The following is a 26,326-nucleotide window of genomic DNA, read 5'->3' as shown; positions in this document are numbered from 1 at the left end:
TCGGAGGCACAGACATTGCCTTCGTCAGCTCAGCGAGCAGCCGCTACATCTGCTCTGCCGTCAGCAACTCTGCGTGCCATTGCAGAGACGAGGATCCAGCCGCAATGCACTAGGGATGGCGCTGTTTCGATCGGACGGGTCGGAACTGCCATCCCGACTCTGCCCAGAGTTAAGTACAATCAGTTCCGTTAAATTTCTGGGCATTTACTGGTTCTTCCGTACAGGTGCAGAGCGCTGGAACACTCCGCAGACTTCAAATCAACGGTCGCAGAAGCAGCAGTGCATCCAGCATGATGCATTCGGACGCAGCAGTACCAGACGATGGCGAACCAGTCGCAGTCATCACGCACAGCAGCGACAGCGGACAGATGGCGACGCGATCGTCGTCAACAGTAGCGGTAGAAGTTACCGAACACGGTCGAAGAAGAGAAGAAGAAAAACTGAACAGTAAAAGAACAAAACTAACAGCACAGACAAGACTGTTCAGATCAGATCTGTTCAGATTCAGGAAGTAGACTAATCCATAGGCACTGGTTCAAGTAGGAGTTTAATTAAAATACTAAGTATTTCAAGGCGGGCGGTATGAACGCGCCGAAATCAGGTCCAAACAGATTTTGTGAGCCAGTGCAGATTATGCTCTAGTACAGCAGCACTCACTTCAACAGCATAACACAAATACCAATAATAACAGGACATCAGTGAGTGCCTGGAGTTCTACTGATCTAATTAAGTAGCTTTGGCCAGCAGAAACCGACTAGCGGTTGGTCATTGCTCTGCGAACCGTACTACTGACCAGTTCAGACCTTTATCAGACGCAGTTTAGCTAAGATTAAGTGTTTACAGTCCACTTTTAGTCCGTCCAAACTACTGACCGCGAAATATAACCTGACGATTTAAAAATACATGTTTTCTGTACAACCCGCGAGTTCTGATTTAAATAGAAAGATCCGATTTTGCAAGGCACCGGGAATCTGACGCTAGTATGTGCGCAAACACAAAGTATTTTTGAAAAAAAAAATCAGTTTATTTGTGAAAAGTTGAGAATTTTACAAACAAATAAGTGAAATGTCAACATCGTTTTGTTTCGCTTGATACCCATATTGCAAATTATGAAAATTTTAGTTTTTTTTTTCAAAAACTTTGAAACTTACTATGTTTTGATAAATATATATTGTTAATGAATGCATTTAAAAATTAACATGATTTGTCTGGATAAGTCAATTTCAGAAAGATTTTAAAATGTGCTATCGTCCGTCGTCGTCGTTATGATTACCCGGTTAAAACTTTGAAATATATTTTTTTTATATTTGAAAATATTAGAGCAATTACATTTCCAGATTTTTTTTTATAAAAGGACTTATAAACTATTGTTTTCATATGTTTAAAGGACCCATTCAAAAAAGAAATAGATTTTATGTTTTTTTTATAACATGTTGTATAATTTGCCGATATGAATTTTTGTTTTTGGATTGTTATTGTAATAACAGACTAATAACATTTTAAGTTATTCTTCGAACTAATCTTTGTTGTTTTTTTTTGTTATTTTAACAACAAATCCGATCATCCCAATAACACTTGGAGTTATTCTTCCAGAAGAAAAAATGTTATTAACAAGTTGTTATGGCTTTCAACCAATATCAGACCAATAAAAAAATTTGTTATGATAACATAAACTGTTATACAAATCTTATGCAAAAATGGATTCTTCAAGAAGATTCTATTATATTCTGTTATTTTAACAGTATTTGTTATTGAAATAGTATGAATTTGTTATTACCGTCTGCCCGGGTATCGCAGATTGAATTATTGAAATTTCGATAACAATAGAATTATCGTTATCGTTATCGAACCTCGATAATGTTATCGTTAACAACATTGGTGAAAATCGGCTCTTCTTCTACTTACAAAAGTATTTACAAAAGTCAAGTTGGTCCTAACCAGGTCCCGGTACCGAAAAGGACCTAAAACACAACAATTTTTTGAAAAAAAAACCTTCGCGAAAACGTTGAGAATAACTCATTTTAAAGTAACTTGTATTTTTTTGAAAATAAAAAAAAAAATTTCATTACAGGAAAACATATGAAATGCAACAACAATTTATTTAAATTGTTTATTATTATTATTACTCAAAATACGTTCATAGGCTACCGAAACGAAAAAAAGGTGGAAATAATAAGATCAAAATATCTCAAAAATCAATGAGGCGTATTGAGCAAGGACTTTTTTTTTAAATCGCATTTGCTCAGTAGAGGGTTAAGCTGTATCGGCATCCAAGTGTTTTATACCTTGGAAGTTTTTCGCGAAACAGTGCCATCATTCTTCAATTATTATTGTCGCACGTGTCGGTGACGGTGACGAATCGGTGTCACGGCGTGGTAAATCTGTACCAGGGATAATTTGTAATAAAGTGTGTGGGAACATAATATGCTAATTTTCCGGATTCAAACAACATAATTTGTTAAGTCAAATTTTGTTACGTTTTTAGTGCACTGAGAAGAGGGGTTAGGTTATAGCATACACAGCTAAAAAAGTAGTAATCCAGCTGCGTGTAAAAGACCTGGGTGTAAAATAAATATTGCATTATTTTATGCAATGTTATGTGATTTTACATCCTGAAATATGTAGCCCATCAGTATGGGAAACCTACTTGACCGAAATGTCAAGCTCATATATGCGTTTATCCATGCTGCTTTACATCGGTCTAATGGCCGAGTGGGCTAAGGCGCCAGTCCTTACTGTTGGTGCTGGGTCTGAAATCCGTTGGTTGCAACTTTTTTTTGTGTGTTGCAAAAATTGTACATGCAGTGTGTAATATTAAGTGTTTATTTTGACGAAGGTGATGTGCATGCTTTTGCATGCGATTTTACTATCGGATTTTTTGCTGTGTATACATACTAATCAAAACATGTTTTGACTGACAATTTTAACAAATTGTGTTATTGCTTTTCACCAAACACAGTTTGCAAAACTTTGAAGAGTGCTTAAGTTGTTCTATTCTACAAACTGTGTTCTTTTCAGAAGAATTTACATCAGAGAAAGAGGGGAAGAGGAGAACCCTGTGAGAAACGGTAACTTTTTCCCGGGGCATCACCGGGGGCAGACAGGTGACAAAACGATGATAGTGATAAATCTCTTTATTTCCGTGCGGCAAAAAGGTAGTCAGAGTTGAAGTTACTGGCAGGCACACGGTAGTAAAAAAGATAATGCGTCCGTGGGAAGGCGGCAGGTTGGGGGGGAATTTCCCGGGATGAGAGGATGTGGGAGATAAATATCAATTACAGGTTGGTTGTGATGGTTTGTCTGCCGTGTCTGACAGTGTGTGTGTGCGTGCTCGCAACAGCAAAAGTGTTGAGAGATGAGCACAGATAAAGCTCTTTTAATGTCTGTTTCGTTCGGTAGTAGATGAATGAGCCTTGCCTGTGTGTTTGTGTTTGTGTGACTTGAGGGACGATCTAATTTCTGCGGTTTTGATGTGTTTAATCTAGTGTCTCCGGAAAATATACCACACTTGTGTTCTTTTCTGTGTTTGTGCGGTTGTGTGTACGTGTCATCCTCCCCCTGGGGGAATGCTCTCGAATGAGGAAGACAAATTGAAATAATAATTCTTTATTTAATACAGCCTCCTCTAGTGAATGGGCTACGTATGTTTGCTTCTCCGGATAGATATATTTGTGTGAGACAAAATTTGTTGATGCTGTGGGATAGCTTGTGGCGATCCCCCCCCAAATCCACTAATGGAGATCATTTTTTATCATCTTGGACAAACTAATGCAATTACCTAGATTTTATGGGATTACATTAATCATGGAGAGTGTTGTTTCAATCTCTTCGGGACGAGATATGGTCTGCTCGGAAATATACAGAAATTCAACTGTCATTGAGCGTGTTGCATTGCAATATTAATTAATTATTTTAGTGCAGAGATTGCTAAATTGAAACATTTTCTACGAAATCGGTCTTTTTTCTTAAATTTTCATTTTTGTATTTTTTAATCCGACTGAAACTTTTTTGGTGCCTTCGGTATGCCCAAAGAAGCCATTTTGCATCATTAGTTTGTCCATATAATATTCCATACAAATTTGGCAGCTGGCCATACAAAAATGATGTATGAAAATACAAAAATCTGTATCTTTTGAAGGATTTTTTTGATCGATGCACGGTAAAAATTTTTTTGGTGATTTTTAATTTAACTTTTTGTAACTAAAACTTGATTTGCAAAAAACACTATTTTTAATTTTTTTAATTTTTTTGATATGATTTAGAGGACATCAAATGCTTTTCTGAAATTTCCAGGCTGTGCAAAAAATTTTTGAGCAAGTTATCAATTTTTGAATCAATACTATTTTTTTCGAAAAATCGAAAAATTGGTCGCAAAAATTTTTGAACTTCATTTTTCGATGTAAAATCAAATTTGCATTTTAACAGGGCGTAATATGAATGTTTGGCCCTTTTGAAATGTTAGTCTTGGTTTAAAAATTTAAAAAATATTTTTTTCCAAAAGATCGGAAAATTTCACGACTTGAAAACATCAATTTTCCTGTTTTGAAACACTTGCATGGCAATATCTCTGCAACTATGGGTCGTATCAACAAAATTCAAAAATGAAAAATATTGAGAATTTTCTCAGCTATTCAAAAATATTTTTTTCAAAGGTGGGCAAACATGTGCACTAATTTAAAAAAATAAAAAACTACGACTGTTTTAAAAAAATGTCACCTAAAAATGGATTTAAATTGAAAACGGTGCACTTTATAAAAAATCACTAGAGTACTTTTTGATTGCAAATTTTATTTTACATCAAAAAATAAAGTTGAAAAACTTTTGCGACCAATTTTTCGATTTTTTGAAAAAATCAGTATTGATTCAAAAATTCATAACTCGCTCAAAGATTTTTTGCACAACCTGGAAATTTCTGAAAAGTTGGCATTTGATGTCCTCTAAAACATATCAAAAAATAAAAAAAAATTAAAAATAGTGTTTTTTTTACAAATCAAGTTTTAGTGATAAAAAGTTAAATAAAAAATCACCAAATTTTTTTTTACCGTGCATCATTTTTTTTCAGTGTAGTCCATATCCATACCTACAACTTTGCCGAAGACACCAAATCGATCAAAAAATTCCTTCATCAGATACAGATTTTTGAATTTTCATACATCATTTTTGTATGGCCAGCTGCCAAATTTGTATGGAAAATTATATGGACAAACTAATGATGCAAAATGGCTTCTTTCGAAGGCATCAAAAAAGTTTCAGTCGGATTAAAAAATACAAAAAAAAATGAATGACCGAAATCTGAGAGAATTGCTTAGTTTTGATATAAGATAGGCAAAGATATACCAGATTTCAAGGAAAAAAGTGATTCAATTTCGGGATTTAAGTAGCCGTGACAATAATGGTACCATTTATGGACTCAACGAACACAGCTCGATGTGGTCAATAGAATTATGCCCTCGAGCTCATCAGAAAAAAAATAACCCATCAAAAAAATTCAAAAGCTCCAACTACTAGAATCGAGCCAGGAATCTTTAACAGACCATCTCAATGACTGACCTGCCTCGGCTACCACAGCTTGGTGACTAGATTTTGGTCAGAAGTCGATGCATTAACTTGTTTTGTTTTGATGTGGGATGAAAAATCAGTTTGCCAACTGTGATGAAAATTATCCCGCAGCACTTTATCGAGGTGCAAAGTGCGCAAAGTTGACAGTTCTCAGTCCTGCAAAGCAGTGTGATGAAAAAATCTAGGCCTTGAACGATTGACACAAAACTCAAGTAATTGCTGCAAGACGCAATACCTTTCAAATTGTAAACCCCGCCTGCTGTGATGATTGTGTTAAAAATGACAACAAATTTTGAAAAAAAAAGCAAATCATGGACATTATTTTATGAAATTCATTAAAAAAACTAAGCCAGCGGTGTCCATCACGTGAAAGTAAATAAGGGGGAGAGGGGGTAATATGCACCCCCGGGGTAAAATGCATCCCCTGCTTTTCTCGGTTTTGGGAAGAATTTTCCGGGAAAAAAAATCATAGAAATTGGAAGCTTAATATTGCAAAACTATGCTGGAAAAAAATGGAGCATCGTAGTACAAAAATAGCTTAAGGAGTTACATACGTGTAAATCGTCAAAAATGTCTGAGGTTGGTATGAGCACACATTTAACGATTTTTAATTTTTTTTTTTGCAGGGCATTAAAATATATATTTTTATCTATTAATAAAATAAATATGAAGACATTTGGATATACCTTTGCCGAGATAGAACTATTTTAAGTTAGCAATTTCAAAAAACGGTTGCCACGATATCTCAATACTGCTTTGACCAAATCGGCTCAAAATTTTGATGAAGACTTGTTTAACCGGTCCTGTGTGCATGACGAAAGCCGATTTTCAAAAACTTTATTCTAAAAAAAGATAAAAATATTTTTATGTTTTTCATATAAAAAATCGCCAGTTTTTGATTTTTGTATTTTTTAAAAAAGCAAAATTTTCAAATCGGACTTCGTCGTGCACACGGAATATGTCTTGAGAGTCTTCTCCCCAAATTTCAGCCAATTTGGTCCATCCCATCTCGAGATATCGTGGCACCCGTAAATCAACTCGGTGTTTAGAGAAAAACGTTTACAAAGTTTGACAGTTCGCTTCGCGCATGGCTAAATTATGAACTTAATTCGTCTCATAACGTCATGATTCGTATTCCCGGACGCTTCGAAACCCGGACACTTCATCTTGTTTTATCAATTATTTGGATATAAGTTCGCATTTTGAATGTCAAAACTGTGTTATTTGATGAATTCCAACATCAAGTTTTATTCAAAGTTTGTTTGAACGCTGTAGTTAATGCCAAAACAATTAAATAAAATAAAATTATAAGTTTACCAGAAATGCGAAACATTTCACTTGAAATATTTCATAAGCGTTCGAAGCACCAGGAAGGCAAAGCAGAAATTAATGGTTTCGATTTCCTTGAATTCTAGCAAATTTTTATATAAACTATCGATTGTTTTGATGTTAACAGCTTATTTGAGACCTGAAGAATGCCATTCACTAACATTTCAGTCCAAATTTGTGCGATTCATATGTAAAATCGAGTGTCCGGAATTCGAAGCAAAAGTGTCCGGATTTCGAATCAGCTTTTATCAGTGTCCGGGATTCGAAGCACAACAAGTCATTTTATTTTTCAAATTCTGATGAAAAATTGTTAGAAAAGACATATTTTGCATGCATTTTCTTGAAACTGACTGTTTATACTACATCCTGATGATATTTTTACATTTCCAACTTATTACATGATTTTTTGCCAGCTATAACAAAAATGATATGCTACTAAGTGTCCGGATTTCGAATCATGACGTTACTCAGTTCAGTCACGAAATATCTGCATGAAACTTTCAGGAGTGATCGAAAATCATCTTTTTAGTGAATTAAGGGAATTTTCTGTAGTATGAAATTTTGTGATTTTCTACATGTATGTAACCCCTTAAGTTATTTGCAAAACTTTAAAATGTTGTGTTTTCATCTAATTTTCTTACAACTTTCAATATGATTTTTGGACAATACAAAAGGCATTTATTGATATTGTAAGTGTTGATTTATATAGTTTTTGCCATAATCTTCATTATTCGTAAGATGGATGAGTCCAAAAACATAAAAAAATGTATTTTTAATTAAATTTTCTACAAAAAGCGTGATCAGGGAAAAATGCGCCGCTGTGAAGCTGCTTTGTAAAAACAGCGGTGTCATCTAGTGGTGACTAGTGAAAACTGCTTTAACCTGGTGCATTTTACTCCGTTGTTGTGATGTATTTTGCCCCAAAATTGGGGTACATATTGCCCCGCATAACCTCTAAATGAATTAAAAAATGTTTTTAGAAATTTGATATTTTCGATCAATTTTGTGGTTATTTAAAGACTTTTTCACATGGATGACGAAGAATTTTAGTTGCTTTGGAAAATCGAATAAAATTATTCCATAGAAATGCTGATATAGTTGAGAAATCACAGTTTTCCCTTAGGGGGTGCATATTACAATCTCTCCCCCTAAATCAAGAAATTTTGAAGAAGGTCACTTTTGTTTTACGAAATTATGCATGTCTCTGTCTATATTGGACCAAAACTGATAATTTTATGGGACATGTTCATAAAACTGTACTCTACGACGTGATTAATTCGTTAATGTTTAATTCCTTAGATTTCATCTTTGCAGGTGTTTCGAATTTCGTGAAATCGTGCGGATTATTTCAAATTAAATTTAATAAATTTATTCAATACCGTTTTTTTAAGGCGGCAATTTACGTTAATTTATGATCGATTTTTTCTCGAAATTAAGAATAAACAAGCTTGAAATTTTTAAATTTATTTTCTTTCTAATTTTGAAATTTATTTTCTAAACTAACTTAATCCACCTATGTGGTTGGTGCCTTCCTCACTCTCAAAATTCATCTATTTTAAGATCCACAACAAAAAAGTACACAAATATCACTTAAGAGGTCAAAACTCGAGATAGTGTTTCCAGATTTTCAATGTTTTGGAATTGTTGGAAAGTCTTTTTGATTACCAACGTTTGAATACATTTAAGTGAAATCCAGCTTCATCCATCTAATATGAGAGCGGCCGTGGCTGACTGGTTACGGTGTTCGCTTTCTAAGCGAATGGTCCTGGGTTCGATTCCCATCTGCTCCCAACGAGAAAGTATAGGAAATATTAATCTTGAAACACTGAACATGAACGAAAAATCAAAGTCGCCCGAGTCGGGGTTCGATCCCTCGTCCTTTGGATTGGTAAGCAAAAATGCTAACCACTAGGCCATCACGGCTTGGTGAGCGACGCCTGGAATTAGGAATACTGTTACTATCAAACTATATACGCGCTGGGTCCTTGTCCATTTGACAAGGGTTCGAAGTAAATAACGTTTGAACCCGATTGGTGCAAACGTTCTTCAGGGCGGGGCTTGTCGATAAAAGCTGAGGGACCTCGCGCTCGGCTAGCCAGCGTAGAAATGGGTCACCAGAGCTCGGCAGAGCTAACACCTTCCAAATGCCTATGCGAGTTATTTGTATGTATAGAATGAAGATCTATAAATACATGGAAACAACTCAATTTGTAAGAAGCGACCGCGTGGTCCCGTTTGGTTGGTTGCACACACACACACACACACAATCCAGCTTCATCCATCTAATATAATCTAACACAAGTGAAATTAAGTGAAATCCAGCTTCAAACAAGGACTTATATATAACTTAAGTGGTCATAACTTGATTCAATGTTGCCAGACCTTAAATGTTTTAGACTCATTGGAAAGGTCTTTCGATTACCTAACCAACGGTGGGACGGATGTTGGATCCGGAAATATTTTTAAAACATTTAAGTGAGATCCGGCTTCACAAAAAGAGCATACATATCATTTAATTAGGCATAACTCGAGACAGGGTTGCCAGATCTTCAATGTTTTAGACTCATTGGAAAGGTATAAACTATAAACTTACCAGCAACAGCACCGCCTCGAGTAAGCACGCAAATGTATGCCAAATACTGGCCAAAAAGGTTAAATTCAATGCACTTTTGATCATAAATTCTATTTTGCGAGACCATTTCTCATCATTTTGTTGGCACACACAGTGACACACGGGAGAAAACCTCAAACGTTTAATGAATATCGCCAAAATTAACTTTTCAGTTTCGCATACTTTCTCACAGCGCTTTCGATACAAAACTGCCCCCACCTTTCGACAACGTGTTCTTTTGCACATTAGTTGGTCACTCACTTGTAAAATAATTCCGAAACATGTCAATAATTAGCAAGTTCCATCAAAAAAACAAACGCGACAAGTTTTTGACGTTTGACTTTTGACGACCCATTCCAATCGAAGGCTGAAGAAACCCGAACGAGAAGCGAAGGCAAGTAAATAATAAAGGGTTGTCACCAACACCACCAGCAGCACCTGTTGGAGCGAGCCAGTGATGCCAGGAAATTTTCTTTATATATGCTACTTTTCGTGAGCTTAAAATTTAATCAATTTTGGCAGCACTAAGCAGACCCAAAAGAGCGCTGAAAGTCAAAAATAAACTAAGCTGAAAATAGGAAAATGGGCGTGGCCCAACGCATTCGTTTGATTAGAATACATTTTGGAAATATATTTTTCAAATGATTGTAAAAGGAATAGAATAACTTTAAGTAAAAGTGAAAATAAACAGAAATGTTCACGAAAAGTTGCTCGTTGGTGTACTTGGTATTAGTAAATTTCAAGAAAATAGCAATTTTTTCACATGTTTTAGAGAGTTTATTTTTTTTTAGTTTCTGGTCATGTTCTTCAAATAACTCAAAAAGAACAATCATAATCAAAATTGAAATTAAAAATTCTTTGAACATTTGTAAAAAAAATGCTTCCTGACTCAACTTTATGATTTCTATCGAAAGCTTTGATTACTTCCCAACTCTTCAACCCAATAATACCTCATTCATACAAGCAAACAAACAAAAAAAAATGCATCCACTCATATTAATATCAGCACTCTCAAAATTAAAATGCAATCAGGTTTACTCAGTAATTTGTTGTTTACACACGTACACATCGAAAAATTATTAACTCTTTTCATTGTTATTTCGCTGAAAGCCCACAGCTTCCATTTCTGCCGAAAATAGGAACCCCCCACTGGCGACCGATTTTCCACCCAAACTTTGCTCTTGTTCTTCCCTTGGTGCTGCTATTTTCTCCTCACGCAAACAAACAATCAAAATCGACAGCGAATTTCATCAACGCTTTTTTCTCTGTCGTGTTTCTCGAAATTCACGGGTTTTTTTGTTGTAATGGAAACTCCCAAGACTTGGAAAAGTGCGCGATGGGGTGGGGGAAAGGCTTTTCGCGGGAATCCCCCCCTCAACGGTATTATTGTTATTACTGTCGCGCGCTGCTCGTCGCAGCTTGTGTTTTTGTTTTGTTCTGCCTTTATTGTTGTGTGTGTGTGTGTGTGCGTTGGTTTGTCGTTTGTTTATTTGTTTGTTTTTCGTCTGTTATGATTTAGTTGCTGCTTTTGTCTTTTCTTCACAAAAAAGGCCAATCTTGAGGGGGTTGCTGTATTATTGAGTTCCCCCTCCCACCCACTTGGAGGATTAGAAGTGTCGGATTTTCCCCGGAAAAACACACACACACACACAACTGTGTGTGTGTCTGTTCACAAAGCGACCCTGACGTGTACGTGATAAACTGCCTTCCATTTGAGTGGCATGAAATAGGGTGGGAAGAGGAGGGGAGACTTTCCCGGCCAAAGGGAAATTGTGGGAAAATAAGTGCCAGCAAGAGAGTACCACTCCCCGGGAAAAGCCAAAATCGTTGAACATGAGTGGCATGTGTGTGGGCGAGCAAGTACGTGTACGTTTGAAACAATTTGGAGAGTCGGTACTTGTAACGAGACGACGAAAGTGGAAAAGCCTTTGCCCTCGTGCACTGCTCCAACTCGAATTCCGACAAGGATCATTTCACTCTGATCTGAAGGATAAGAGGTTGGGAATGGTGAGGGGCGAAATAAATCGTGGGAGGCTGGAGGGAAAACATGACGGGAAAATTTCAAAGGAAAACAATGCTTTTGTGAAAATTAGGTTAAATTTTTCATTGAAACTTTTTTACTTCATTTTTTTTTTAATATTTAAACTACATGGTATTAACTTTTAAAAAATTAAACTTTTAAGAAATTCAGTTAGTTTTTTCAGTTCTTCGAATTTTAATAAATGTTTTTTTCACAAATTTAATAAAAGATTAAATTAAATTTTAGAGAAATTTGCATTTCTCACAACTTAATTAATATTGGAGTTTATTTCAACTATGATTTGCACTGTAGTTCTTTTTGATGTAATTGGATGTTCTAACAATGGATTTGACAAGTGCAGGAAAAATAAAAAAAACCTTCGATTTGGAAATGAATATTTATAAAAAGCAAAATAAATAATACAATAAAGAAGCTTTTTACAGAAGAATATTTAACTTAGGGGAAATATACCCATTTTAATCATTTGTTATCCGAGCATTCGTTGGTGAAGGTTGTCTGAATCAACATGACTCGTCGCGTCCCGGCGCAAAACGCCGGCAATATTGCCCTACCTGCGGCTCAAGCAGGCAAAAAAGTGGGAATTTCCAAAAGGAAGGTTGAGGCCTCAACTGATGGCCAAAAACCGGGGATTTCCAAAAGGAAGGTGCTTTTGGAAGTGACATCGAACAGCAAAAAGACGAAAAAGAGCGACGGTACTGTACCGATGGATGAGGAGGAGGAGAACTCTTCGTCGCACGAGGAGCAGCTATTGAAGAACAACAAGTTTGCTGGACTGCCTGACGAGGACCAGGTAGCGGAAGCAAAGGAGAATGAAGTGAAACAGCGAAAGGAGAAACTGCCTCCTTTTATGTGAGGCAATCAGCAGCAACGATCGACTTTCGTGCGGGGCTGGTTGAACTCATCAAGTCTGGGAAAGTCCTAGGCAACATTCGTCTGTGTCAGGACGGATTTAAGGTGCTGGTGCAATCCAGGCAGCACTATCAACTGGTCAAGGATTACTTGACCGAAAACGAGGCGGAGTACTTTACCCATGATGTCGTCATGGATAAGCCGTACAAAATCGTCGTCAGAGGTCTGTACGACATGCCAGTGGAGGAATTAGCTGCCGAGCTAAAAGTTTTGAAACTGGATGTGTTGGCCGTGCACAAAATGAGCCGACGCAACAAAGACATCAAGTACCGTGACCAGCTCTACCTGCTGCATTTGGCTAAGGGATCGACGACGCTTCCTGAGCTGAAGGCAATTCGAGCGGTTTTCAACATTATCGTGTCGTGGGAGCGATACCGACCAGTGCATCGTGACGTCACACAATGCTTCAACTGCCTGGGCTTCGGGCACGGAGGTAAGAACTGCCACCTGAAGCGTCGTTGCGCCAAATGTGGTACCGATGCGCACATCACATCCCAGTGCATCCAAGATTCGCTGGTGAAGTGCCTCAACTGCAACGGTGAGCACTCGTCAACCGACCGAAAGTGCCCCAAGAGAGCTGAGTTCGTGAAAATTCGGCAGCAAGCATCGACGAAGAATCAGCCTCAGCGTCGTAGAACTCCTCCAGCCCTGGTGGAGCAAAATTTTCCACCTCTTCAACCGCGACGCCAGGTCCCGAACTTGGCACCGTTGCCGTTGGATCCCAGGAAGAGAGCTGAGATGAATCATCCACGGCCGGGTTCCAGCCAGGAGCCGAGACCGCCACCACCGGGCTTCAGCCAGGAGCCAAGACCAACCCAAGAACCAGCAGTTGAGGAAAATGGTAATGATCTTTACACCTCAACCGAACTCCTCAATATTTTCAAACAGATGTCCGCTGCACTGCGTGGATGCAAAACCAAGACCCAGCAGATTGAAGTGCTGACCTCGTTCGTCATCCAGTATGGATCGTAGGTCCCTCAAGCTGCTGAATTGGAACGCTTGCTCCATTAGGAGGAAGAATTTAGAGCTGGTGGATTTTCTTCGCGAGAAGGAGATCGACGTAGCTGCCATCACGGAAACTCATCTGAAGCCCGGTGAAAAAGTTTATCTGCAAAACTACAAGATCGCGACGCAGCTCGATAGGACCACCTCTGGAGGAGGAGGTGTGCTTGTCGCTGTTCATCGTGATCTCAAGCCACGCCGGCTGCCACACTTAAGCTGGACATCATCGAGGCCGTTGGAGTGGAAATTCCCACTTCGGTTGGCCCAGTACTCTTCATTGCTGCATACTGCCCACGTCAGGTGAATGCCAGAGATGGTTCAGCAGCAAAACTGAAGAGCGATATCCAGAAGCTGACACGGCGGAGCGCAAAGTACATCATCGCTGGTGACCTCAACGCGAAGCATGAAGTTTGGGGCAACAGCAGGAGGAATCGGAACGGAGTGATTCTGCACAACGATCTGCAAAACGGATACTACAACGTTGTGAGTCCGGATCGTCCAACGAGGGTGGCTCGGTCTGGGAATCACTCAATCATCGACTTCTTCATTACCAATATGGCTGAGAACGTGGCTCATCCTGAGGTGTTTGAAGAGTTGAGTTCTGATCACTATCCGGTGGTTGTGGAGGTTGGAGCTTCCGTTACTCCGCAGCGGCAACCAACCCGGAAAGATTACCACAACGTTGACTGGCAGCAGTTTCAGCAAGTGGTCGACAGCAACATCGACTATGATCAACACCCGGAAACTTCTGCCGATATTGATCGTTCGCTGGAGGTGATCCAGCAGGCTATCAACCAAGCAGAGGCTGCCAACGTTCGGGAGGTTCCTGTTAATTTTAAGGTAACTGATATTGACGTAGATACTAAACACTTGATTAGACTTAGGAATGTTTATAGGAGACAATATCAACGGACTGGGGACTATGACAAAAGATTTCAGTGAACAATTTGAACAAAATCATACAAGACCGACTTGACAATATCAGAAATCAAGAATTTTCAAAACATGTAAGCCAGCTTGGGAATTATTCAAAACCATTTTGGAAACTTTCAAAAGTTCTTAAAAACAAACCAAAGCCTATTCCTCCTCTTATTGTTGAGGATTCTCCTTTGATTACATCCGAGGAAAAGGCAAATGCACTTGGGCTTCATTTTGTTAGTTCACATAATCTTGGCGCTTCCATGACCAGCCGTAAAGAAACATCAGTTGCCAATAGTATTTCAACAATCAATGACTCTACCTTTGAATTTCCTGCAGATTCCCATGTTTCTGGTGAGGAAGTCAAAGTTGCAGTTAAACAAATGAAAAATATGAAAGCTCCAGGCTTTGATAACATTTTAATCTAGTGTTGAAAAACAGAGTGATCAGTTCTTTCAACATCTAGCCAATATTTTCAATAAATGTTTGCAACTTGGTTACTTCCCCACCAATTGGAAGCTGGGCAAAGTCATACCAATTTTGAAGCCTCAAAAGATCCAACATCGCCAACAAGTTATCGTCCCATTAGTCTTTTGAGTAGTCTGTCCAAACTCTTTGAGAAGGTCATCTATTCAAGGCTTTTGGATTTTACCAACGATAATAATATAATTTTGAATGAGCAGTTTGGCTTCCGAAAGGGACATAATACTGCTCATCAGCTTACGAGAGTAACTAAAATCATCAAGCAGAACAAGCTTGAGTCTAAATCAACTGCTATGGCTTTGTTGGATGTTGAGAAGGCTTTTGACAATGTTTGGCATGATGGTTTGATACATAAACTGTATTTATACGGTTTTCCAATGTATCTTATCAAAATTATCCAGCACTATCTTTCGGAGAGATCGTTCAAGGTTTTTCTGAATGGGATTGCTTCTGGATTATTCAACATTGATGCTGGGGTTCCCAAGGAAGTATTCTTGGCCCACTTCTGTACAATATTTTTACATCTGATTTGCCTACTCTTCCTGGTAATGGTGTGTTGTCACTTTTTGCTGATGACACTGCCGTTATTTATAAGGGTAAAATAACCAGATATTTAGTTGGCCGTCTTCAGAAGGGTCTTGACGTTCTTTCCGAATACTTTGGCGACTGGAAAATTCGCATAAATGCAGCCAAAACTCAAACCATCATTTTTCCACTTTCCAAATCGGCCAGATTTGTCCCAAAGGATGATGTTTTGATTAAAATGAATGATGTTTCGATACCCTGGTCAAAGGAAGTTGTCTATTTAGGTCTCATACTTGACTCGAAACTATTGTTTCGGCAGCATGTAGATAAAATATTGAACAAGTGCAGCATTCTCATCAGGTGTTTGTATCCTTTAATTAACAGAAAATCAAAGCTATCTTTGAAAAATAAGCTAGCAGTTTACAAACAAATAATTTACCCCGTTATTGAGTATGCAGTACCTGTTTGGGAGTGTTGCGCTAGAACTCATAAATTGAAGCTCCAGCGTGTCCAAAACAAGGTACTCAAAATGGTTTTGAATGTTCCTGGCTGGACAAGATCAAGTGAGGTTCATGAATTAGCAGAAGTTAAAATGTTGGATCAGAAGATTCAAGAAAAATGTTTGAAATTCAGGGAAAAATGTGCTATATCTGAATACCCCTTGATTCAAGGATTGGTTTAGTTTATGGTAAGATTAAGTTAGTTTTAGGTTAGGTTATGTTTTCTTAACATTTTTTTTCCTCATTGTACCTAGTGTTACAAAAATGATAAATCATATACTTTTAAAGTTATAAAAATGAACAGTGTTTAAATCACGAAAAGCAAACTAAAGCTGAAGAGCCACAGCTGACCACTTATTATGTAAACCAAATGTAATTATTATAAGAAAGATTCAATAAAGTATATTTAATTCAAAAAAAAAATACCCATTTTAATCACACTAAGCCGTTCGACCAATTCTCATTACTTTTGCCGTTTTCCGCTATTAAATCAACATTTTCAGATGTATCAACAATGGAGAGTTGCTTGCTCACTTTAATTTGAGCTATCTATTACTTTGGAACAGTCAAAAACACTTCATGAAAGCTGTAATTCATGATCAAAGTGCTGATAGGCCGATAATAGAAATAGGCTGAGAAAGGGTATAGTTCCCCTACTTAACCTGTTGGTGAAAAAACCTTTTTGGCGAAAATTGACAGATAAATTGATGTTGAAAACTATTTATTTTTATAACGTGCAAATTACAAAGCAATCACAATCAGAACAAATGAACACCATACTGATCTTGAAATAGAAATGCTCTAAGTAGTTTTTAATTTATTTCGAAATGAGTTGCAGGGAATTTTTCTTTATTTTTACTGTTAATAATAGTAATTTTGATCATTTCAACAAATTTTTTTTCGAGCTCCCAAGTTTGGGAAAAAAATTTGGGAAAAAAAGATTGAAGAGTCAAACTGGAAATAAAATAAGCATGGCCAGCTTAAAGTTTAAACTGTAAAAAATTTCGTTTTGCGAAAATCTCGCTCGACAAATATTATCTAATTCAGGGGTAACCAAAGTATGGCCCGCGGGCCAAACGTGGCCCGCGAGGTGTCTTTTTGTGGCTCGCGGACCCAGTTTGAATGATCATGTTATTTTGCCTGTAAAGTGAGTATTTTTTTCTAAATGAAAAATAATATGACATGTTTTTTTCCTTAATATAAAATAGTAGTTTATGCAACAAGTTGCAAAAAGAAGATTTTTTCAGCACGTGTCGTACATTCATCCAACGAGGTTCACCGAAAACATTTTTGCATTTCTGAAAAACTCCCATTGAGTGAAATTATAAGTCGAATGTTAATGTATTTTGTCAATAAATCGTTTAAATCACAAAAATATTGGAAAGTATTACTTTTCAAAACTAGTGCTGAAAAGTTCAACTTTTCAGCATCCATTTCAGTGCTGAAAAGTAGAACTTTTCAGCATTTGTTTTGAAATGTGTTTCTATTCGATTCTGTTATTTTTAGTAGATAAAAGTAGGCTGTTTGGTCACGCGAGAATGACAGGAAAAGTAGGAAGTTTCAAGACGGTATTGCAAAAATAAAGTTTTTTTTCCACCTCGGGATTCAAACTCATGACAGTTGGATATCGAGTCTGATTGACTACCATCTGATTCAAGCAGACAAAATTTTGAAATCGGAGGAATAAGGCTGTTGCAAATATTTTACAAAGCTTTTGTCACTCCAACCCCCACCCATCAAATTCGGTTCGAAAAATAGGGGCAAACAATATAGGGTAATTCTCTACCAATTCACGAAATCGGAAAGTTTCTGACCCTCTTCGGTTTGCGTGAAACTTGTCCTAAGGGGTGTCGATCACGAGAGTCCGTTTTGATATCTCGTGACGGAGGTGGTACGACCCTTAAATTTTGAACTTGCGAAAAAGAGGTTTTCAATAATTTGCAGCTGAAACGTGATGTTTTGCGTCACTTTTATGTAATTAGACGCCTGATTTGATGGCGTACTCAGAATTCGCGTATTATCGAAAAACACTAAAACGCTTTAAAATTCTCCCATTTTCCGTTACTCGACTGTAAAAAATTTTGGAACATGTCATTTTATGGGAAATTTAATGTACTTTTCGAATCTACATTGACCCAAAAGGGTCATTTTTTCATTGAGAACAAAATTTTTCATTTTAAAATTTCGTGTTTTTTTTAACTTTGCAGGATTATTTTTTAGAGTGTAACAATGTTTTACAAAAATGTAGAGCAGGCAATTACAAAAATTTTGATATATAGACAAAAGGGGTTTGCTTATAAACATCACGAGTTATCGCGATTTTAGGAAAAAAAAAGTTTTGAAAAAGTTACTTTTTGCGTTTCTCTTTGTTTCGTCGTCCGTGTCTATCGCGGGTGACCATAAACGGCCATGACGACCAACTTTTTCAAAACTTTTTTTTCGTAAAATCGCGATAACTCGTGATGTTTATGAGCAAACCCCTTATGTCTATATATCAAATTTTTTGTAATTGTCTGCTCTACAACTTTGCAGAACATTGTTACACTCTTAAAAAATAACCCTGCAAAGTTAGAAAAAACACGAAATTTTAAAATGAAAAAATTTGTTCTAAATAAAAATAACCCTTCTGGGTCAATGTAGATTCGAAAAGTACATTAAATTTTCCATAAAATAACATGTTCCAAAAATTTTTACAGTCGAGTAACGGAAAATGGGAGAATTTCTAAAACGTTTTTAGTGTTTTTTTCGATGAAAAATACGTTTTTTCGGAATTCTGAGTACGCCATCAAATCGGGCGTCTAATTTTACATAAAGTCCCTTTGACACCAAATTTCTATCTCATCACCGTTTCAGGCTGCAAATTATTGAAAAATACCTCTTTTTTCGCATGTTTAAAAATTGAAGGGGTCGTACCGCCCCTCCGTCACGAGATATCAAAAAACGGACCTCGGATTCGTGATCAGGGACAAAAGTCACCCCTTAGGACAAAGTTTCACGCAATTCGAAGAGGGGTCGGGGCAACTGCTGTGTGAGTTGGCGGAGAATTACCCTATAAAAAAAACTTTAAAATTTCCATGAAAATTTTAATGCAATTTAAATTTAAGCTGTTTTAAGCTGAATCAATTTAAAATGCATTCCTCTGTGATAAGAATTATTTTGAGCGTGTTTGGGTTTATTCAAAACAAGTTTGTGTTGTTGAATTTTTGATTAACAGTAGTACTGCAAAATGTGTTTTTACGCTGATTTTTTTGTCGAATCTTTTTTTAAATAATGTTTGGAAATCAACTGTACTGGGTCTATAATATTTTGTAACAGTTTTAAAACTTAAATTCTGGCTTGTAACTAAATTCTATTTTTTTGCCTCCCCTCGATCATGGCCAGTGGAAGGACCAAAAAAGTTTTCAGTGTTCAGTTTTCAGTTTTCGGTGTTCAGTGTTCAGTGTTCACTGTTCAGTGTTCAATCTCCTTTGATCAGTGTTCAGTGTTCAATTTTGAGTTTTGATTTTTAAGTTTTGAGTTTTGAGATTTGAATGGGTTCGCACTGGTGATCTCGGAACATATCCGGGATGTAGATACTTTTTTGTCGATTCCTTCTGCGCTCACGCTCCCCGGCACGATGGCGGTCGACGCGGCGTTGGTTTGTTTACCTTTTTGCATAGGGCCGGTAGACGAACTTCGTGGGTTTTTCGAGGCCGCACTTGAGCCTTCATGGTCACGGCCGGCCCTTGGCATGCTGGAGGAGCAAACTCGCGGGTAATCACTGTGACATTTTCAGGTTTAGGTTTTTGGTTTTACTTTTCACTTTACAGGTTTCAATTTTTAATTTTGCAATGAATTGTTTTTTTTTTTTTTTTTTTTGAGGCAAAAGCAAAGATTGGTCAGCTTACAGCAATCTGCTTCCTTTAGAACATTAGACCAAGTTTAAAGTGATTGTTTGTCACGTATTTTCTTCACGTTTTTTCCCACATCTTCCTGAGACACGCATTATCATAACTAGAACTAACCTTCGTAGAACCGTCATCACCAGAATCGTAATGCTCAGCTCGTCCTTGGAAAACCCGGAGAGCAAACCAGTGAATAGGGAAAAAAATAGAATAAACAGGGATTAGCACTTTTGTTGGAAAATAGAACATTTCCATTCCTTGAGCTGGTGTGTGTGTGAATGTTTTTGTGGATCGTTGGATTGTTTTGTTTTTTATCTCCTCGTCATATTCACACACACACACACACACACACACACACACACACACACACACACACACACACACACACACACACACACACACACAATACCCTTGCTCGTTGGAAAAAAATACAATCCCGCATTCGATAAGTGGGGTAAGATTATGGGGTGTCATTGAAAAAAAAAAGTGGATGGTTTTGCTCCATTTTGTCCCGGGGGCGGGTGGCAAAATCTTCACCGAAAAGGGTTGAATCACGCCGTCAGAATGACGAGGAATTTCGGTTGATGTTGAGTTTGAGCCGTTTTGACGGCTGTTGGCCGTTCCTCCTGGGAATGATTGTTTAATTTCGAAATGGAGCGGAATTATGTATGAGAATTTTTGCGTGAGTTGTTGTTTTTTCCCGTGAATTTTTGAAGGCTTTGGGCTTGATATGGGTTTACAAGGGGGGTGTTTCACGCAAGATTTAAGCGCAAACCAGCGGTGACGAGCCGGCGAACCTGTGTGTGGTTACGAGCTGTTTAGAGACGGCAGAGAGGGCCCGTTTTGATTGAGTTGGAAAGGGGTTGTTTGAGGAGTTTTTTTTAGTTTTGAGTCGTATTTTGACTTCAAATGGAAATCAAGCTGTTATGATAGTCAATTGCTATCTGTTTATCGAAAAATGATAATTTTTCTAACTGTCACTGGCAGCAACATCTTGAACACATTTTTTTTGCAAACATATTTTTTTTATACTGTTACGCAGGTGGAAGTAAAAAAACGGAGATCATTTCAAGAACAAGTCCTTTTAAAATATTCAATTTTGTCAGAAAGTCATGACCATCGGTAATGAGAAGAAAAAATAATAACATCCCCAACACTTAGTCTTTAAAAGGTTATTGAACAGATCTTATGAGAGACAATAACAACTCAAAGTTCAACTACCCCTTACAGTAGAATGTCTGCCAGAGTAGTGGAGAACTAACGTCATGATTCGAATTTACAGACGTTTCGAAACCCGGACACCACATCTTGTTTTTTTAAATTATTTGGATATAAGTTCGCATTATGAATGTCAAAACCGTGTTATCTGATGAATTCTAACATCAACTTTCATTTAAAGTTTGTTTGAACGCTGTAGTTAATGCCAAAACAATTATATAAAATAAAATTAAATTCTTCTAATTAGTAATTTTTCAATCATCGATTATACCGTAAAACAAAATAATAATAAAATTAAAAGTTTATCAAAAATGTGACACACTTCACTGAAATATTTCATAGGCGTCCGATGCACCGGGAAGGCAACTTCAAGAAAAAAAAATAATAACAGTTTCTGATAAAATAACAAGATTTGGGATTGAAGGGATATTATATTGAAAATGTTTAATAACACGCTAATAAGAGGAAATGTTATACATTTCAAAAACTCTCCTAATAACAAAATTTGTTGTTCGTTCGGTATACTGACTTAGAAATAAAATTACAATAAATCGCACAAATGGAAAAGTTTCTAAGTGTCCATAACACAATCTGTTTTTTTTTTCTTTTGTTAAATATGTTTAGATTTTTGGGAAAATTTTGACCAATTTCGTCGGGGTGGCGATGAAATGGGATCCTTAAGCTAAAATTATTTGAAAAGTGGAAATTTTGATAGTTATTTTTTTTTAATTATTTGATATACCCCCTAAGGGACTTTGCAAAAATTGGCTAGAACTATGGGATAATTTTGACCAATTTCGTCGGGGTCATTATTTTGACCATGATATGGGGTCCTTAAGCTAAAATTATTCTAAAAACTTGAAATTTTGAATGTTGATTTTTTTTTTACTTATTCGACTAAGGGACTTTGCTAAAATTGGCTAGAACTATGGGGGTAATTTTGACCACTTTCGTCGGAGTCATTATTTTGGCCATGAAATGGGGTCCTTAAGCTAAAATTATCCTAAAAAGTTGAAAATTTGAGAGTTGATTTTTTTTTATTATTCGATATACCCCCTAAGGGACTTTGCTAAAATTGGCTAGAATTATGGAATAATTTTGACCAATTTCATTGTGGTCATTATTTTGGCCATGAAATGGGGTTCTTAAGCTAAAATTATTCTAAAAAGTTGAAATTTTGGAAGTTGATTTTTTTTAATTATTTGATATACCCCCGAAAGGATTTTGTTTAAAATGGTTAGAACTATGGGATAATTTTGATCAATTTCGTCGGGGTCATTATTTTGGCCATGAAATGGGGTCCTTAAGCTAAAATTATTCTAAAAAGTTGAAATTTTGAAAGTTGATTTTTTAGTTATTTGATATACCCCCTAAGGGATTTTACTTAAATTGGCTAGAACTATGAAATAATTTTGACCAATTTCATTGGGGTCATTTATTTCACCATGAAATGGGGTTTCAAGCTAAAATTAATCCGATAAAATTAACTTTTGAGAGTTCATTTATTTTTAAATTTTGTTATATTCCCTAATGGAATTGATTTATTTATTGAGAATTTTTGAAGTGTGAATAACAAAAACTGTTATTATTTTCACAGAGACAGGAAGTCGGAGCTGACGTTGAAGTTCGAGCTGGAGTGAGACCTCGGAAACTGCATCGGATTCATCTAATTTTAAGCAACTTTTACTTGGAGTCGGAATCTGTGAAGTCGGGTATTTTTGCAGAGCTGAGGTCGGCGTTGACGTCATATCCTGCATCCAGAGTCGGGTTTGTCTTCAAATTATGGATTCAAAGTCGCTTGAAGGTACCCGTCTCTGCAGCCCTGACTAGTACAGAGGAGTTATGGCAACTGCAGGTTTATTTGCAAATTGCAAATAAACCAAAAGTTGTTTGCGAAATTGGAGAGTAGCAGCCCAGGACCGAGTCTAGTGACAGCGCATCTGGAGACAGCTAATGACCCGGAGGTTGGACGAGCCACCTCTCCGCACAAAATAACAAATCTTGTTATTCCTTCATGATTCCTTCTGTGTTATTGGTTTGTTATTGCAATAGACTTGTTAAGAATTGCGTTCACAGTTGATTACATGTCAATTTCTATTAAAATATGAAAGGTTTTTGAAAAAATGCCGTCAGATTTTTTGATATAACTTTTAAGGAGGGAAAAACAAACTTTGATAAAAATATATTTGAAACGACCTTTGAATTTAGAAACGTTTTTGTTTGAAAATTCTAATGCTCGATTAATATAAAAATGTTTAACTTTTCTCCAAACTCTCCAAACAATTTAAAAAAAAAATCACCTCCCTACTTTACCCCTGTTAGAATGGAGATACATAATCATAAAATTATATCTGCAAATGCTTATATTAATCGTGAGAAAAGACACATATTTAAAAATTACACAATAGTTTAAAAAGTTTTAAAAGTTTGACCAATAATTTAAAACAAACGTTAAAGTTGTTAAGAGAGTGTTTTTAAGAAGCAGCTTTATTGGTTAATTCAGAGCTTCCAGTATCGATGTAAAATATTTATTCATTGGAGGATTTCTAAAGGCTTTTGCATCCAGATTTTTGTAACAGACATTTTAGTATCTTCAAAACTACGGGTACTATCGAATTATTTTTTATTAATCCCCTAAAGTAGGGTAGAGTAGTCATCAATGAGACACGGGGAACAATGATAAAATGGCTCTCACAAGTCGTAGTTTCAACCAATCAGGCTCATATTTGGGGGAACGATGTGTCTACTAGATACACGTCTGCCATATTAGTGGCTTTGGTTATGGACGCTCCCTTGAAAAGCAATTCATAAATGTTTGATTCTGGGGTGTAAAAGTAAATTATGGACAAAAAAAACTTTTTCGCTCGTAGGCTGCCATTTACACCAAAAATAATATTTCTTAAAATTTCTTTCGACGTTCTATAGGGATTGAGTTGGGCTACAATGTCCTTTCATTAGATTTGGCCAAAATTTAGAATATACTCAGAATCCAGGGCTGTCTCATTGTTCCCCACTCATTTCAGCCCATGGGTAACAATGAGACACTTTGATTTTTCTTCAATAAACTTTTCAAAATCGATGGAAATCTTTCAAAACATGAATTAAAAGTGATTTTTGGCATATTTATAGAGTTTAAACTTCATTTAACAAAAAATACAAAGTTATTTGGTATGAATATATGGATTTTACAAAATTGAAATACTTTTTAGTGTAACTTTTGTTATTAAAAGTTTCATGTTGGCAAAATTGCTCTAAAATTTTCAAGGCAAGTCACCTGCAATGGAACAATACAAAAACATGATGTTTTGCTAGAAAATGTTGATTTTCGTAGAGTGTCTCATTGTTCAGCTGTCTCATTGTTCCTGCCAAGTGCGTCTACAATGAGACAGTTGAATAACTCTGGTTATAGATGTCGGATCGATCTCATATTTTTGTCAATGTTAGAACACATTAAAAGAATGATAATGCAACTAAAAGCTCATTAAAACATGCTGATGAAAAAAATAGAAAAATCGTTAAAAGTTGAAAACCAAAAGTGTCTCATTGATGACTACCCTACCCTACTGTCCACAGAGTAATTTGTAACAAAGTTTGACTATTTTTACAACCACATTGTTGCAAGATTGGGTTCGAAAGTCTGACAATATTGGAATAAGAAGACAACAACTTCCTTCGTTGCTTAAATAAAACAATTTTCATCTATTTTATTCTTCTTTCTGTTATCATTATTTCTAACTCTTTGTTGTTTTGATTAGCGCTAGTTCAATAAAACTAGAAACTTTCGAAAAACAAGTGTCCACCAGAAAGCAACACATAATTTCATGGAATCGATATTGGACTTCTAACATGTAACCATTTCCAGAAAATCCCTTGTTTCCAAAAATTGTAAATATCCCCCTCCCTCTCCCTTGCTTACCTTCCACCAGCAGCGCCACCACCATGCCGAGTAAAATCCAAAGGTCGAACCACCGAATCACCGACGCCGGCAGCATTTTTCGCCTTATTTTCCTGTGTGTTTGATATTCTCGCTCCCAACGAGAGCTAACTCACACCACTTATCTCCAGCAGCTTTAAAACACAGCCGATAACGCTGCTTTTAAACGAGCTTTCGTCAAACCACCACATTTCTCCCCAACTTTGAGCCTTTTCTTCTTCTAAGGACGATGCAAAAAAAGTGTTTGTGTGTGTGTTCGCACGCGTGTCCGTGACAGCTGTTACTCACAGCTGAGCATCGTTGGCTTGCTTTCTTTTTTACGTTACTTGTCTTAGCGGTGAAGAAATTGGTTTTGTCGTGACGCACACACGGACAGTGACACACACAAACACACACTCACACAGAGGGATGCGAACAGACACACCGACAAGATTCGTCTTCTTGGGGCGTGGTGCTCCGGTCTTGTCCGGTTTGTTTAGCGTTCTGTCATGTTCCGCGAGGACCCCCTCCAAGAAATCGGCAAAAACGATAAAAACGATGAAAAACGTGCGAAAATTTGCCTCGAAAAAAAATCCCGTTAATATTTCGTCGATATCGCGCGATTGGGTTTTGACGTTACGCTGCGCGCCGCAACGAGTTGGCCGCGCGAGGAAGATTCGGTCGCAACTGAGGGGTCTTGGCCACAGCATCCAGCGCCGGTGGGCCAGCGCCACGAAGGACCGCTTTTTCCCGAAGAGAGAAACTCACCCAAGAGAGCGAGAAAATCATCATCACAATCAGTGATGATGAGTGGAGAAGGCGATGATGCTTTCTCCCGCAGCAGCTGTCAAAGTTCGGAGAAAGCGTTACGCGTTACGTTTTTTTCGATCTTCGTGAGGAGAGAAATTTCACGCTCTCCTCGGCAAGATTCTACCTCGAAAGAGAGTCCAAAAATCGTTCTAAACCAGCGTCAGAAGTGAAAAATCAGCTTCCGATGGATTGATGATCGGTGCATTGTGCAACTTCGTGCTTGTGTAACGCTTCGTAACGCTTAGAGGTGGGCGTTACCCAAAAAAAAAAAAAAACAAAACTTGACAGACAGTAGTTTATCTCGGACTGGGTTGATACACTGTTGTCGCTGCCGACGGATGATGGCTTTTTTGTGCTTGAAATTATCGATTGCCACAGTGTGTGGGTGGGTGGGTGTTTCAATGTTAGGACGGGTGTTGTGGGTGGTATTGGGTATTTTTGGAATGAATAACATTGGGTGCAGCGCAGCCACAGTAATGCAAATTGAAGCTGGTTTGTGTGCTTTCTGGGAAATGTGTGTGTGTCATTGAAGTGAGCGGGTGAATTGATGCTTTCGTGGGATAGAAATTCCAAAAAGTTTAAGTTCCTGGAGTGACATTGAATGTTTGAATACTATTGGGGTAG

At 37.2% G+C, this 26,326-nt stretch overlaps 1 protein-coding gene across 1 annotated transcript in view; it reads right to left on the bottom strand.

Annotated features, from left to right (window-relative positions):
* Positions 1-25,064, bottom strand: part of LOC6051353 — a 141,390-nt gene extending 116,326 nt beyond the window's left edge. Inside the window, 1 exon segment of the mRNA XM_038266854.1 lies at positions 24,896-25,064. Coding sequence (XP_038122782.1) covers positions 24,896-24,971 — 76 coding nt within the window. The 5' untranslated portion in view covers positions 24,972-25,064.
* Between the last annotated feature and the right edge of the window lie 1,262 nt (positions 25,065-26,326).

Source organism: Culex quinquefasciatus, chromosome 1 (genome assembly GCF_015732765.1).
Source record: "Culex quinquefasciatus strain JHB chromosome 1, VPISU_Cqui_1.0_pri_paternal, whole genome shotgun sequence".
NCBI classification, from domain to species: domain Eukaryota; kingdom Metazoa; phylum Arthropoda; class Insecta; order Diptera; family Culicidae; genus Culex; species Culex quinquefasciatus.
This window is presented reverse-complemented; position numbering and strand designations above follow the sequence as displayed.